At 44.4% G+C, this 17,513-nt stretch overlaps 1 protein-coding gene across 12 annotated transcripts in view; it reads left to right on the top strand.

Annotated features, from left to right (window-relative positions):
* LOC117207887 (probable serine/threonine-protein kinase yakA) overlaps positions 1 to 17,513 on the top strand; it is a 385,156-nt gene that overhangs the window by 21,987 nt on the left and 345,656 nt on the right. For 10 of the 12 annotated variants that reach the window (XM_033448565.1, XM_033448579.1, XM_033448577.1 and 7 more), the window contains exon 3: positions 401 to 756. The exons of 1 other annotated variant lie outside the window; for it this stretch is intronic. In XM_033448565.1, the coding sequence (XP_033304456.1) occupies positions 571 to 756 (186 nt within the window). In that variant the 5' untranslated portion in view covers positions 401 to 570. Of the gene's footprint in view, positions 1 to 395; positions 757 to 17,513 lie in introns of all 12 variants that reach the window. One more of the 12 variants, XM_033448566.1, reaches the window with a different exon arrangement.

The raw sequence follows: 17,513 nt of genomic DNA, 5'->3' as shown, positions 1-17,513 counted from the left end.
AGCATCGAACCTCTATACCCGTCGAAGTCGTTCCATTGATGAAAAGACAAAGGGAACGAAAGCGGACGCTTCGTAGGTTACGATTCATCGGTTGTGCACGCGAATGAAAGGCCTGGTGTGATTGAAAGCGGAAGCAATACGTGTCGTACCGTAGTCGATAGTCTGAAAGAACCAACACGCGAATCGAAAGCGAAAGCAAGAAAGAAAGAAAGAAAGAAAGAAAGAAAGAAAGAAAGATAGAAAGAAAGGAACGAAGGAAGTAAGGAAGAAAGAGGGAAAGAAAGAAAGAACGAACGGATATGAATTTCTGTAGCTCGTCGAAATTCTTGTAAGTGCAAATGAGCGCTCGCGAGTCGATTTGAATAAAAAAGCGAAACAATTGTATCCTTGGGAAGATTAGCCGGTGCGAGTGAACAAGATTAAAGAGTCGAGGCTACGTGGAAGAGCAGCATACGGACAGCCACGGTTTACGGAGGAAGGAGGATAAACTAGAGTCGGTAGAAAAAACCAGACTTTGTGTTAGTCCCTGCCTAAAGAAAGGAGTCCCGCGATCTTCCAGGGCCAGAAATTATGGCAATGGTCAACATGAATAACCTACTGAACGGCAAGGACTCTCGATGGCTTCAGCTAGAGGTTTGCAGGGAGTTCCAGCGCAACAAGTGTACCAGGCCTGACACGGAGTGCAAGTTCGCCCATCCACCAGCTAACGTCGAGGTGCAGAACGGACGGGTCACTGCTTGCTACGACAGTATCAAGGTAACGAACAACACATTGTGTATAATCGAGTTTCCACATCGGGTTACCTGATAATCCATCTTTTCGGCTACTCTCTGTGGCTGCTAAGCATTATCTCCTCTTCTATCCATCTCGCGCACACGTATCTATTATCGTAGGTACACGTATTTGCGTCACCTATAGGATCAGTGCTGTCCTTAATCAGGTTTCAATCAGGTCCACAAAGAATCACGAACAGCCACGATTAAAATAGTCGTTGACGATTTATTTGTTATTCGAGTTGTTCGTTCCACGCTTGAGAAATCTTTATTCGTTATTCGTTTTTATATTTCCTTTGTATCGTGCACAAGTATACGTATATACTCTTTCTTGTATAACAAATGACGCGAAGAAGGATGATATTGGGTAAGTTTGCGGATAGCACTGACCTACGTGAATAATCACCCTATCGAACTCTCGAAACAGGTAGCTGCCATTTTTAGAGTGTTTATATATGTGCGTTCTATATCCTATGCAATACGCGAATCGCGAATTTCATGGATTTTTAGACTTGTAACTCGTTCTATACGTATGTAGTCAATTTTATACGAACGTATTTGTATCGTTAAAGGATTGCTAAATTTCCCATTTACGAATTAATATACCGCATAGTAGCTCTCTCGCGCTAATCGGGCGAGCTTTCTCGTTGAAATTCATCTCGGGAACGTTCAATTTCGCGTAACGAATAGGGACGACTTCTAATAAAGCTGTCGTTGTAGAAATGTCTCCAAGAAGAGCAAATACGTACACGCAGGAGAGAAAAAAAAAAGAGAAAAAAGATACGACTAGGGCGCGGCTCGATAGTCTCGTCGTCCCGTAGATATTAAATTCGAGGATTGAATTTGCAGTTATCGATAGCGACAATTACTCAACGCGTGATCGGACTAGATGAAAAACTGGCTCGACGACTTTGATGAATCAGAATTGATCTTACCGGCGTGGATCTGGCGCAAAAATTTGACATCTTTTTGCTAATAGTCCGACAGAGTTTACGAGAAGAGTTTGTCGCGATAATGATACGCGCGAACCAGTAACAGCGACGAGATAAAACGAAAGGAAATATTCCGAGCGTACCCTCCGACTCGGTTGAACCTTGGTATTTCTTGTGAAATGTGTTTCAAAGTTCTCGGAATTGACTTCTACGATGTTATTCTAAATTGTACTTTCAGATCAAACAAAATTTTAGCGTCGTATATGCGAAGTTTTCTTGTTCGTTCGAAGTAGGAAGGTATTTAAACTGCAACCAGACGAGTAATGGCAAACGCGTCTTCATCGACTCTAGAGTTTCGATGGGGAGCGTTCGCTCAGAAACGACACGACTTGAGCGTAAAAAGCAGGAACGACTGTGTGCCGGGTTTCCCGAGTTGGCTTTACGTTCTCTCTCGCAGTCTGCGAAATTAAGTTGGATGATTAAACGGTTAGATTATTCTTGGTATCGGTCACGGGGACGATAGAGAACGGCGTGCTACGTACATCATCGTCGTACATCAACGTGCGACAGCGATGTATATGTACGTCGGTACGCGAGTGGTGCCACGTTGCCCGAGTCGTGGTTTAATTCTGGAAACCATTAACGTCGATGAAGACTCGGCTAAAGGTTCGCGTTGTTCGTCGATCCTCGGCCATCTCTTCGCATCGTTCGCTGCTCGCACGTTCTTACTCGATAGTGGCACTCGTTACGTTTAATTGTTTCGACCGGATAGAACATCGCGTCTATGCGGGCCTCGCGTTTAATCTGCCTTCGTGCCTCTGCATCGTGTACTGGTTTGTACTCGGCCACCGGTACACGCAAGAACTCGTCGAATTGTCTGGTTACTGTTTTTTTCTTCGATCCTTTTTCTATCGATGTTGGCGATGTCGATCGAATTTTGGGAGTATTTTATACAGGCTGTTCTGGCAAATGCGACACTGCGTTGGTTTAAAATTCAAAAGAATTAGTCGAAAACGTAGGATAGTTTTTGACGAGAACTTTGTTTTTCCTTCCGAGAGGATCGAAGCTCGTGATCGAAAGAACCGAAATATTATAAATACTTTATAATTATAGAATAACCGAAACAAGATCTCGTCGATGAACGTTTACCTATTATTCGACGATCTAACAGCGTATTCCATTTGTGGGACAGAATGCGATAAAATTGTTAGATACTTTCGTTTTACGAATGTTCGTTCGGTTTCAAATTATCCGATGGACTGTGTAAGACGCGAATGTAAATATATCGGTAGGAACAGCGATAGAAGTTGAACGAACCGTTTCTTAGAGCTCTCCGCGGAATATAAGAGAAACTTGTAGCTTAAGAGGCGCGAACCAATATTACTTGGAAGAAATATTAACGATAAACCATTGCATTAGGTAGACGAAGACTTTGGCCGAGGGTGGCAGCAGGGGGGAGACCATACCGACTTCTCCGCTATAACAGAGTCTACTCCTCGTTTCTTGCGCCGTTTAGGTGGCAGAAGCGCGGCTCTCCTTACGCTCCACCGATGAAATAAAGGCTCATTTTTCGAGCTGAGAATAAAAGGGGAACAGGCTATTGCCGTTTCGTACGTCTACCATCCGCGTTTAATGTTCGAGAGAGTATCGTACGGTAAAAGCTAGATTAATTTGCTGGAAGGAAGGAAATTGTGGCCGAAAATCGGGAGCTATTCTTTCGCGTACTATCGAGGGAATCGCTAAGGGGGTTCATGGCGCGTAAATAACGATTCCCTTCGGACTCGTAGATTATCCTACGCGCATACGAGTAATTCACGCGATCGTGCCAATATCCGCGGATTCTTACAAGAGAGAGTATTCTCTCGTAAGAGATGCGTGGACCACCTTTTCTATCGGTTTACTATCAACGTCGGGTTAGTCGTCTCTGCTAATTCGAACAACGTCCGTCCTGCATACGCGGTAGGACTGCGCGTAAATTCACGCTATAGGAGCTTGAAATTGAAAATGTTCCGATACGTTTGACCCAAGCATCGATCGAACCACGATCTTCCGAGACACGCTGTGTACAGGACTACACGCGCGGCGAAACATTACGATCTGCCAGACCACATCCTCGTGAAATTCGTACGTTCGATTCCAATTAGACCGATTGGATGGGAGCGGGATATTAAAGTAGACCCGGAGCCTAATCGTGGTCGTTCTCCACTCTGCTTCGCCGGAATATACAATATCAGAGATAGCGGGTGTAAGAGAGGAACCATTGCAAGAAGGAATATGACCGAGTTAGAGTTCCCCCTCGATCGTCTCTGTCTCTCGAGGCTTTTCCTGATATTTCCGGTGCCGCCGGAGGACTCCCGCGAACCCTTCGACCACCTCCGAAGGGCCGACTGCCCGCTGCTGCCTCTTATTCACCTCGACGTTATCGATTCCAATTACCTTAAAACTTTCGATTAATTTGACTGTCAAGCGTTTTACGCTTGTCGGAAAACGACATCGGGTGCCAGCCATTTCTTGGTTGCAGATGTCGCGGGCTCGACGTCGAAAACTCCTGCCAGTGCGACTGTTTTATCGGTTCGTCACGCCCCGCCGACGATTGGACTTTTCTTTCTTCCTTTATCGCTCGTTCCCTGCTCTGTGGTTCTCATACACGCGCGTATCTACCTACAAATATACATACAGGGTGTTCAGTATCTTTAAACATTTTGCCCTTATACGATCTAAAACGATTAGGCGTTATAATTTTCGTGACGGTATGATTTTTCTTGACTGTGAATCACTCTGCAGGGTTTTCATAGCGTTCTCTGTTTCTCTTTGCGGTGATACCAAATCTACGTAGTGTACGCATATCTGTACAAGCTGATTCGGTTTTTCCGATGTCGTTCTTTGTCAGGATAATATCTATAACGTAATGTCTACAAGATGATAATACCTATACTAACGAACATTATTCGCTTAATCGTAATAACTTCGAGTTTGTTGTCACTCTCTTCGTATTTCCTACTTTTCTACAACTGCACGGTAAAATTTCATACCCATACGACATCCCAAACTCCTGAAAGCTTGATCGGAAAAAATTGGGATACCCTATATAAACATACGTCCACCTACACCGTGAATAAAGTGGTGAATGTACACGAGGATACGTCTTTTTTTTTTTCATTCGACCGTTTTCCAATTCGCATGCGTCCGGTACGTGGGACGATAAAGCCTCGTTCCCACGTTGATAACTCGCAGCCGAGCATACGAAATGGAACGACGCGTTTGGTGATCTGTGAACTGTTCGCCGAAACGATTCGTTCAGTCACAAATGCGAAAAAGGAATTAGCCGAACGAAGTGTAACTCGTTATATGCTGAACGAACGATTATTAACGACGAGATAATTTTCAATATATACACAAAGTGTTCTGTAATTACCAGTACAATCGGTGGAGCGGGGGGAGGGGGGGGGGAAGGAAGGAAGTCAAAAATATGGAATAAAATCTGTTGATACCTGATTTCATTTGTAACAAAATTGTCTATGTTGTCCGATCTAATTTTGTAGAATTTTATTTATAGGGTCACGTAAGATTAACTTTATAATCTGAAAGAATTACAAGCATCGTACACCATCGTTACGAGTATTCTACTCTACGCATTATGTCTGTTCTTCGAAGCAACAAATACATAAATTTGCGGTCTACTCGCGAGAATTGAGTTTAAATACACTGGAGTATATTCGCGACGTATTTGATCCTATCTCTAACGATCACATTCGATGATGTAATAACGTTAGGCAATCGGGTTGTACAAAGAGCGTTTTAATCGATCGAGATGTATTCCGGTTATCTTCGGGCGTAGTATTTCAGGTGGCTGCCACCTATGCGAATAATTCGTCGCCGGGAGACACGGTAATTCTGTCGCTATCCGGTACACGCGACCAGTGTGTATCGTTCGTGTCTGCAGACTGTTGAGAAGCCATGGGGCGCAGTGGCGCATCCTAAAAGTAACAAAGGATAAGATTATCGATCTCATCGCATTTTGAAAAATTTGTCAAGTATACATTGGATGTGAATTTTACTATTCAAGCTATAGTATAAGATAGAGATATTAAAATATACATTACGGGAAAATTTTCACTCTTGTAAAGGAAAATTCGCATATTCTTTCTAAGGTAAATCTATTGCCTCTCGAGATGCTTGTCGTTTCACTCGTTTAGTTTCTAGTCATAAATAATTATAATTAACTTTTGATAGGTACAGTATTTCCAAACTTATTGAGAAAAAAATAGTTCCAGACTTTAATCAAAATTGGCAATCGTAAAACTGAATGTTTAATAAGGTAATTTAAAAGGGTAAAAAGGTAATTCGTAATTTTTCCACGAACAGTTAAAAATTTGCTCTTTTTTAAAACAATACCGTCCAAGATTCGAACGGTGCGGTTTATCCTTGGCCATGCGTACAAAGAACGGTACTTAAACGGCTAATGCACGACCATCGAACGCGTAAGAATACGAAGGAAGCGGTCGCTGGTGGTACAGAGACGCAACGACGTCGAACGAAAGGTTTTGTTCCGTGAGACGATTCCGCTCGCGAGTTACGTCGCGTCGTTTCGTATTTTAGTCCCGCGTTAACGGACGCGACAGGTGCCGGAGGGAAAGATAGACGAAGACAGAACGAAAAGAGAGTGCAAAGGAGGGAAAGAGAGAAAGGACGAGACGGCGGTGGCGGCGCGGCGATGGTGACGGTAGCAGCTGTTAACTATGTTTTTCGTGTCTGCTACCGTGAAACGTCTCTCCTCCTCTCTTTTCTTCCTCTACAGCCCACCAATGCGATTTTCTGATCCCGACACGGAAATACGACGCTGTCGTTGGCCGGTGAATCCCGCAAGAATCTAAAGTTACTGTGCAAGCTCGACACCGGACCCGGGGAAATACATACTCCTGCATGCTGTGCACACCGCTCTGCGTCGATCGCGCCACGATACAATCCGGAAACATGATTTTTGGGACCTTGCCAGTTTTTACCGCCAGAATCGCTTTGATATCGGTTCTTTGATAGCGATCAACAATAGGTACTCGTTACAGTGTTATAGAGAGATACCGGGTGACGACGGGTGTCTCGTTAAGTGGAATTTTTGGAAATTTAATCCTTTGGATTTCTTTCGTTTCGCAATGGCAACGAATAATTCTAGCTTTAAGCGTCAATCCCGCGGACAATCCTCTTTTGGTGTATCGCAGTTCGTAATATTACGTTACCGTATTTACCATCGAAAACAAATTTGTCACGAGAGAGACACGAATCAAAGGGACGATCGTTTAATTCCAACTACGTACCATTACGACTACATACGCGTGTACCAAACACGCGGAGAATGTTCCGTCACGAAAGAACGGACATTCGTTCGACGATTGGCCGCCGACGAAAGACACTTGTTAACTGCGTGCATCGGAGCAAGAGGTGAACGTTTTTCAGCCCCGTCTTTCGTTCGGGGTTAAAGGCCGACGCATCGCCGAAGTGCTTGACCTCCTTCCCGTGTACGGCACGCGAACTCCGACGTGCCACGAGTTGGTTCGATTCGTTCGTTGGCACCGCCTCGTGGATGCTGTGCGTTGTTGCAACACCATGAAAGAGAGACACGAAGCGAAAAAGAGGGATGGGTCGAGGATTTATATTTATCGCGGTGTACGCTTTCCCGTTGGTCGGTTTCCTTTTTTCACGGGCGCGCTCTGAATTTCAATTTCGGAGAGTTGTCGCGTTAATGCGTTTTTAGGGGTGGGGAGCAGTAGAGAATAGAAAATCGAAAAGTCTCGTGATATATGTTAAGGAGAACGATCAGTGCGGGAACAACTAGAGGGACGGAGAAGCGTGCAATGGCTCATAGCCCGTGCATTGTTAGTTTCGGAATCGATTCGAGTTGGGCGACATAAGGCAGACAGACAGACGGGGCCGTACAGTGCGCTGCAAAAGCCTCGGACCATTTACCAAACGGACATCTTTTCGTTTACGAAAGAATAGGAGGATACTTGCTGTTATTTTACGTCTATCGTTAGTTTTTAAGATGTATTTCGTTTAATTCGTTAAAAGAATCGATTCTAATATCGAGATTAATACTCTGTATTAATACTTGCTTGTTTCTCTCGGTAGAGGGGATCGTTCAAGGATTTTCTTAAATAACTCTTTAGGCTGATTCGTTGCTGATTATGCGTTAATTTGTTCGTAATATTTTAAACGATTCACTTAAGTTTTTCATCCTCTTTCTTCTCCGAGTATTCTTTAAAAACCTTAGGTAATAGGAAAAGTTACGAAGACAATGCGCGAAGATTCTTTTCCGTCCAACACCGTGCGATGTGGTAATATTTCTTAGAAATATGCGATTAGTTACCGTTATGAGATCACCATGGCAGCTGGCCTATGCACGGTGTTGTAAATATATCGAAGAGACCGACCTCGACCAACCTGAGCTGAGAGACAGACAGTCGTGCGAGCAAGCAGGCAGACTGGCAGGTTCTCGTGTATTACTTCTAGCCCACAAACTACGTCTCTTCTCCTTCCCGATATTACCTCTCTGATATCTCGGAGTGCTCACCGGAATATCTTACGTAGGAACCGTCTCTAAACGTTTGCCATTCTAGCCGAGTGGAAATTCATTTAATTGCCTCGAAAGATCAAGAGCTCTTCTCTCTCTTTGGCGTATCTCTTACCTGCCTCTCTCCTACCATAGACTTTGGCGTTCGCCTTTTTCCTCTGTTTTTCTCTGTCTCATCCGGTCCCTAGAGAGACGCGGTTTTCACATGTATATATGTATACGTCTCTTTGTGTGTGTGTACATCGTCGAGTGGACACGCTTCTGTCGCTTTCACGTTTCTTTTTCACAGTCTCGGAAGATCTATAAAAAGGACAAGAGTGGAAAGAAAGTGATTCGACTTGCATGCTTTTTAACGTATCGTTTGGTATCGTTGTTGGTGGTTATCGCCGAATGGCGATGGTACACTTCCGATTGATCGAATTATTTCTCATTTTGCGTATGATATCGCATAAGTATGCAAAACGTGTGGGAGTCGATTCGGATCGTCGGTAATACGATTGATTCGTAAAAAGTTAATGTTCACCCGAGACAAGGATCGGGAACAGGCAACGAAAGTTTATACAAATTATTCGAAAAGATACGTCAAAATGATGAAAACATCTGCTGTTGCAAAACTTAACGTATCGAAATTTCGAAAGCAAAGCTCGTAGTATCGCAATCTTCAACGAAATAAACGAGCCGAAAAAGCACGTTATTCGTCGCTATAACGATCGTTTGTCAAAGAAGTCTCCCGTTGCACCTTTATTAACCCGTTCGTACTCATATTTTTCGATTCAGTGGTTATTCGAAAGAAGGGGACGCGCGATCGCGATATCTCTGTTGCGTCTAGCTGCGCACAGGCACCTTTCGATACCTGCGTACCTTTCGAAAGGGTTCCGGTGTGCCCGGTTATAGTCAGCTTCGGAAGCCAGATACCTCTATAGCTGGTGTATACTGGTCTGTGGTCGCGTAGGTCAGAGCGAATCGACCTGAGTGCACCGGGCTAAGGGCGAAGTTAAAAATCGTACAGGTGCGGTACCACCTAGGTTACCGTCTATCGCTTGCGCGTAATTTACGGCTGAACGGCATTAGCCGCAATGCCTGTCGCTGTAATAGAACGGTCGGAACGGTTGGCACCAAAGGTTACAAGGGGATGGAAGAGGAAACGTACTGCATGGTCGAAGGAAGAGTGGAGAGGCGGACGCGAGGCCATGGGATGGGTGGCTACCGTGCCTACCCGTGCACACACACGAGTGGTGAGCTGCACGGGCGTGCATTTCCGTGCGTGTGTGCTGGGGATGCAACTGGCCGGGAGGCAGGGGTAAAGAGGCGAGTTAGGGACACGAGGGTGATGGGAGGTGCGCGGATGGCATTCTGTGGTCAGTCCAGTATGTGCCTATATGCCGTCATGTGTTATCGATTCCTGGCCCGTAGCCCTGCTGCCTTCGGTGCCTATGCCCGTGCCAGACGATATAGTTGCTTTCCTGTCTTGAGCTACGCGAGATAAACCCTTCTCTCCGAGTCTCTGGATCGTACTCCTCCATCTTCTTCCGCCTCTTTTTTCTTCGTTTTCTATGAATCTGTCTTCTCTTTGCACCTCGATAAGAGCAATAGGAGCGTCTCAGATAGAACGTAACGTGTAAGTAATAAACTTTATCGCTCGACAATTCCTCTTTGGTACGACGATGTTCTTGGGTTATACGCAAAATGGTCGGATTTAGACACCAGGCCCCGGGCCATTTAGAGAGATAGCTGGAGTCTGTCTGTATAATTTTTGCGTCAGGTGTAGAGTTTACGTGTGTACGATATGGAGGGGATGGTTATCGATTGGAGAGCATCGGGTATTCGTTCGAAATGGATGCCGCGTAATAAATCAAATAAATTAAGTCTCGACTGGCAGGTCGGCACACTTGTTACGTAACCAGAACACTCGATTCGAATCGGATCAAAAATGGCCATTACCCGCGTTTCGTCCGCTCAAATGAGTATTAACGTTGCATTAATTTGTTATGACACTTTTATCTCTTTCGCGAAAGATATATACACAGATCGTGGCGAGATCGGTGGTACGCTTCTTTTGAAAAAACAACGCCGAGACTCGGTCTCGATTCTCCTCGTCGACGGGATTGCGGCGTAGGAAGCAACTTTCCCCGAAGGAATTATCTATCCAGAAGACTTTCACGATGCCAGAGTTTTGTCGTTCATAGTCGTGGTAGTCTTCCGGGTGTAAGCCGTATCCTTTTAGAAGAGCGTTACGACGTTTCACCGGCGCGGCGTTGCAGCTGGCTTCGTCAGAAGTCTGAGAACGCGCTAATGAAGTGCTGATCGCTGCTTTCTCAGACCCTTAGCGGAACCAACTACAACGACGGAGAAACTTTATCGTAAATTCGCTCGAGTACCGATCGGTCTTGCATCCGGAAGCTGACACAGAGTGACACAAAAGTAATGCCAGTCTAAATTTCGACGCTTCAAATGTGTTATCCGGGACGATAAGTCGAAAGTATTACGGCGTGTAACGGCAATGGCGAATTACTTTAATGACTGACATTTTAATATACCGAGTGGCCGTGAAACGTTGTTTCGGTGCGAAGAGCGGAATTCTTTGCGAGAAAAGAAATCGTGAACAACGAAGATATAAATTTACCGTGACTACTATATTATATCGAACGTAGAAATGCGGCATCGACGAACAGTTTGTAGCTTTTTCTTGTTTTCTTTGTGAAATAAAAAAAAAAAATAAGATAGGTCGCGAGAAAAAGAGGTTAATGGTGGAACGCGAACGAACGATCGAGAGGCAACGGCGTTTCAGAAGTAAATTCGAAACGCGTATGGTTTAGAGATGGCTACGAGTTCTATTCACGAGGGAGGAAAGTGTACGTGACTCGGGTGTATTTAAACGTTGCGTGACTCCATACGTCACTAGGTATTCGCGATTGTGACGCGCGTCCTCCATTTTTAAATACAATAAGAGACACACCGGTGCGTGTTCAACGGTTAGTTAGATAACATCGTTGCGAAACTTGATTGGACTGGTATCATCGATGAGACAACGCGTCGATGCTCTTTGAAATTCATTCGTGAGTCATCGATTATGACACGCGGTATCGTAAATACTGTTTCGGTGTTTTAGCTTTCGTTGCGCGTTCAAACGACGATTTCTAGAGTTTTGAGTATTTTTACGGATAAAGTAGGTAGACTCGCTGTTTGTGTTAACTTTCACGCTGCATAAATTTGTGTATTTTAGAATATGATTCATTTCGCCTTTTAGTTTACACCTACGCGTTCCTTCAGAGTTTAGACCGTCATAGTACAAGTTTAATATCTCAAATATTTATAAGAACGGAATTCCTGGAACGATTTCAGTTCCCGTTAAGAACAACGTCTGTTCGCGTTTAAACGCGAATCAAACGTTTTACTAATTTTCAATAAGAACAGCCTCTTCCATTTGTTACTGCGATATATTCAATTGATACGAAAAAGTCTTTTCGAAAAATTCTGGATACTTTTACGGAGGTTCGTAGTCGTTAATTTCCAAACGGACGCCACTTTGTTTCGTTAGTTTTACAGGCAGGTGTAACAGAGAGCGAAAGGGTGAAATTTTTGTCGGAACGGGCAATTAAAGGTTAAATATCGCCAGCAACGGAGCAGTTAATCGAATTCCGGTGCAAGCCACGGCGTTGATTCTTCATCGTCGTGCGTTCAAACGCGTTTTTACACTTTGTTTCGTTAGTCACGTTCGATGTCGTTCTTTGCGCGGAGAACGACAACGAGATGGAATACACAGGAGTTTTCGCAACTTGCGCGATACCTGTTTCAAGATGGATAGTCTGTTTCGTTTCCGTATAATAATTACTGATCAGGAGGATACTTTGACGCATCTGTTTCGAATCCTTCTGTTTTTATTAAAGTTAAAGTAAACGAAGAAAAATAAATTATAAATTCGTTCGGATGAATATTTCATTGCGCTCGATGCGTTATTATTTCGTTGATGTAATAAATTTATAAGAATTTTAGAATATATTTGTAAGAAATTTATAAGAATTTCTGTACATTTGTATAAAGCTGCAGGCTATATACTTATCGAAACTGAAATGTGTGTGTATATATGTACATTACAATGCACGCTTGCCTGTCGTTATATTGCACAAACGAACGATAGTTGGCGACAAGTGGCGAACAGACAGGATAGTACCGTATCTGGGTCGCGGTAGATCCAGGCGTAATACGACGAGGGTTAAAGTTAAAAGATCGAAGTAGGCCAGGCCGTGGGCCTGATGCTTGCAGCTGATAGAGAAGGAACGTGGTGAAACGGATTTCCTTCGTGTCGAATATGCGGGGAATACGCTTCTTTCCGGTTTCGCGCGTACGTGTAAAGATAATAAAAGCCGCTGCTGGAAAGAGTCGTGGCCGCGCGCGATAACGGATGAACTGGTGCTTGCACAATAGGTACGCGCACATTCGTGCGTGAAATACGCTAAAGTGCGAAGGTGGTGGAGGAGTTTTAATGATCCTCGCTCGTCGGTATATTTCACGGCATTTTTTCCTGTCGCTCTTTTCCTTTTTTCACCTCTTTCGCCGTCTATTTGCGTGTCTCTGCGTGTGTACGTGTCCTTGTTCTTTTTTTCTTTTATTCCGCATCCGCGAATTCCCATGGCGTACGGAATCGTCCGCGGCGTCCTATACCGACGTAAATTTTCCCTCCGTGTCACGGTGTTGCGATCTCGACGGAACAGTGCCTGGTTTTGGTCAGTTTGGAACCACAACGGGCACAACAAATTTTCGCTGCAGGATGTGTAATGCCGTTTTAAAGGAAGTTTAACTCCCCGTAAAATTCTAATCCGTTGCAATTCGTCTGAAATATTTCCAATGAAAGTTTGATCGGATCGCGGCATAAGCGATTATTTTAATTTTTGCAAATAATTGGAAAATTTGACAATATGTGTTATTCGAATTTTGTCATCTTCGATCGTGAATCGGCCACTTTGTACTGACGAACGGAGATGCAAAGTTACACCTACTCTAAACGCTAAACGCGCTTCTCTCCTCTCGTGGCTCGGAATCGATCAAGAAGGACAACGCTGTGTTCCGGTTGCACGACGAAACGCATGGAAAAAACACGTGACGAAACATATACGGGGGAAGGGGATGAAAGTTTCGGGAAAAGTTTGGCGAAAGGGAGATAGAGTAACGCGGTTCCGTTGGTTTCTTCCTAGGCCGGTCTGCCACTTGCTCGTTCGACGAAGAGGAAACACGCGATGATATATCCGAGGGTATGTGGCGTGGTTTAATAATAGTACCCGGCGCGTCTATCCTCGTCTGTTACTCGTTGCCAGCCGCCAGAAAATACTCACCATATTTCCCGCGTGTGGTCCCCGCGTAGTTACATCATTTGATGCTAAAATGGTCTTGAGACGGTGCCTGAGTACAAAAACATGTTACCACTAAAAACTCTGTTATATATAGGCGGTTGTTTCTTACGGCGGGAATTTTCTTTCACGTGGCGCATCCCCGACACGACGCGACGCGACGCGACGCGACGCGACGCGGTGCGTAGCTTTTGGCGTTGGGAGGCCACCGTCATTCACTCGCACTCCTTCGAAGGAACGAGCAACCTTCTCCTTTCATGGATAATATTAGGTCGCTGAATAAGTTCCGCCCGTCAGATTACGTTTTCTACAAAAACCGAGTTTTGAAATTCCGAGTCAGATTACGAGACCTAATAACGACACGTTCTTTCCGAACTCGTTGCATAAATACGACGGTATTATACTAATATCGTTTTATATATCTGCATATTTCCTTTATGAAACTTCGTCTTATAGCGAAAATGAACACGGATCCCGGTCGTAATTTTTCGATACGTAGAAATTAAAATTTTTATTCGCCCGTCTTATTTCGCCGAATACCTTCTCTAGACCAAACTCGATTATATATAATTATCGCTCTGTGTCTATAAAACGCGCCACGAAGAATACAATCGCAACACGTCGCCTATTTATTTAAACGACCAAACGTTTGTCCGTCTATTTTCCATTTGATCTGGAGGAAAGTCGCGGGTGCAGCAGCCATTGAGAAGACAGAGGTCTCTGAAAAGTGTACTCTGTCGCGGAAGATATATTTTGTCCCTTCTCTGGGTTTTCTCTTCTTTTTTTTCCGTGGTTCCTCGAGTGTATCCGCGAACGCGTCGAAAAGTCTCGACAAAGAATTTTCTTTCGTTCCAGCGCACGTCGATTTCTCTGATAGCGGCTTGTTACGCGAGTCCTCTGTAGTATACACTGTACGTGGAAATTCTTATTTCTCGGGTAGAAGATATCGACGCGTGTCGAAGCGATCGTATACGCGGCATATGCGGAGAAGCGTATTCGGCATATCGTATGGCATGCAGCGAGAGGCACTTCGTGTCAGCCAATTTCTTTAAAAGCACAGGCTACGGTACGTGGCCCGCCGGCATACGATCTCCGACTTTTATTTCAATTTCGGCTGTTCGCTTTTATTTATCGCGTGATCCAGCGAACGAGCGTGTTTTCCCGCTCCGAGTAGATTAGTACCTCTCTTCAACGATGCTGGATATCACCAGCGAGGGTTGATAGCGAGGGAGATGCGTATCGAAAGGTCGCATAAACGGGATCGTGTCAGGCGTCGATCATAATTTGACGGTGTCTGAAAGCGGCGATGGTACGGAAGCGACGAGACGATGGGTGCGAGGACTGTCGTTTCGGTTGCGAAGCTATCCGCTAAAATCGAGGAATCCACTGGAAAGAAGACGCACGTCGTAATACCAGAAATTTAAGATGAAAGGCGAGTTTCGAGCAAAGTAATCTCTTTGAGATACGGCGATTATAGTCTGGCGATTAACGTTGTCTCGATACGTTTTCAAGCTACGGTAAGATTCGCTACGAATTTTGAACAAGTTGCTTAATAACTAGTAAGGAGGAACTGTCGCGTGATTTACGGTATTTGCGGTGTATTTAGCCGAGTCCACTTGGCCGCTTATAGCACGGTGAAAAGAGAAAGTAGAGAAAAATTCCGATGAAAACGTATATAGTAAATCGACGAAGGGAGAAAGGAAGGCGTGGGAAAAATTGCCGCAATTACGACCTGTTATCTATCGATATATCATCGAGTTAGGATTAGGGTCAGGGTTAGGGTTAGGGTTAGAGCGATCGAGTCAGAAAATAGACAAAATTAGAGGCTGGACTCTCGCGCAACGGTGGAACGTGGCCGTTTGAAAGTTTGTCGAAAGAAAAGTACAAGTCGATAGCGGACGAAAAGCCGTTGAATTTAATTCCGGCTATTCGACGAACATCGAGACGTCCGGACACCTGTTTGCTTTCTTTTTTCCCATACACATTCACGTATGTAGGATGTCGAAAACTTTCTAACATATACAACGTCGTTTGAAATTTTGTCAAAAGCGTTTAACGCGTTGTTTCGTGTAATCTCGTGTTGTGTAAATCTTTCGATTATACCAGAAGAATATCGTACCTATAACGCGACTCTTCGATTTTCAGTGATCGTACAAGGGTATAAAATTCGTGGCAAAAATCTCGCAACGTTTTATTCTCGTGTCGCGAGAAGTTGAACGATTCGTTGACGGATACGATACGAATGAAACGGTTTTTTAGTGGCGCGTGTCGATTCTCGCGGATCCTCGGGCTTGTAATCGATAAAACGTAAAACAGGATCGCGGGTGGCGCGGATCGTGGAATTTTCGTGGTGCGAGAGAGGCGCGCGCTGGGAATTTTCCGACGAGCTACGCGCACGCACACGGGGAAACGGGGAAAAGACAAGTGGTTGAGAACAGACAGGAAGGTGGAAAAAAACTCGTTGGGTGATTTTCGAGCGTTTTATTTCCGTTCTGTTCCAGGCCGCTCGTTCTCTCTTTCCCCGGACTGCGGGTGTAGGGAGCGGCATACTAGATTAACAATGCATTAATTACGTTTCGCGGCGCGCGGCTATCCGAATTTCCAAATTATACGCCGACAGATTACTCGAATAAAATTCGACGCGTGCACCAGTGGATTTGTATGTCGCGATGGCGAGACGCGTTATACGTTCGCCGTCTTCTCGTTATTCGCCCGTCTTCGAATACTGTTCGTTCGACTTCATTCGACAAATGAAATACGTTTTATTCGTCGACGCAAGATATATTACGATGTAAAATATATCTTAAACGAGGTAAAACAACGAAACGTTTCACTAAATTGATCGTACGCGAGACCCAGCTAACGCGAGTGTAGAGAACGATTGAAGAAGATAAGATGGTGGATGAGCCGATTAGAGCTGTAATCGCGCTATCATAAATTGTCAATTTGCCCAAGGTAAATAGCGATATTACACAATTTTCTCGACAATTGTCCCGGGACTGCGTTCACCGTGTCTCTGAACCTGTATAGTCACGAGACTAGGCTGATCGTCTCGTTTCTTTGTACGTTTATAAAGCAACGGTGTGCGCAGTGTTGCTGTACATGCCTTCACGTCGATGATATCAACGTAGCGAGCAGGAACGTTCTTCGAACTTTCAAAGTTCTTTGTTCGCGTCGCCACTCGGCGGCCAGAACAGACTCGTCATTTTTTCCTGGGTCGTATTTTCTACAACAAGCAACATCCCGATGCATCGGTAAAATTATTTTTCCAGTTTTCGGTCGATCGCTGTAATCGCGAAACGGACACATTCTATCGGTAGTCTTAAAAAGTCTATCGTCTAAATCTATCGCCAAAAAACGAAGGAAGGCAGAGTGGAAAATTATAAAGGAACAGACAGTTCCTTAGACTTTTAGGGCGTTTAGACGGAGTAAAAGATCGAAGAGAGGGTATATCAAAGAGGATAAAATTAAAATAGGAGTTGAAGGGCTAGGGTAAAGGGGATTGGAGTTTACAATAATGACGGTAGAATAACGGTATAGCGATAAGATAGATAGAACAGTCAAGTTTTGACCAAGTGTTGTAGTAAAAGCGTTCTAAAATTCTACGAAACGATCGTCGAGTGATTTATTTCAAAATTACCAGTTTTTATAAATATGTACGTAGAAATATATAGATATAGACGCGTATCGTGTTTCGTACGAACAAAAATTCCACGAATGCATTGTCTGGTCGAGGGCTAGACGACGCACCAGAATAATAAGATAATAAGAGCCGGTTATCCGTTTCTCGAATCGCCTTTAAAGAGAGAACGATTACGTTGAAAAATTCAGGAAAACCACGAAAGTAGCCGGGTATATTGCCAGACCTCGGCCGTATCTTCGGGATTATTTCATCCCG

The sequence above is a fragment of the Bombus bifarius genome, unplaced genomic scaffold, assembly GCF_011952205.1.
Source record: "Bombus bifarius isolate JDL3187 unplaced genomic scaffold, Bbif_JDL3187 scf7180000008047, whole genome shotgun sequence".
Classification (NCBI taxonomy): Eukaryota; Metazoa; Arthropoda; class Insecta; order Hymenoptera; family Apidae; genus Bombus; species Bombus bifarius.
Note: the sequence above shows the minus strand (reverse complement) of the source record. Positions and strands in the feature narration are given on the sequence as shown.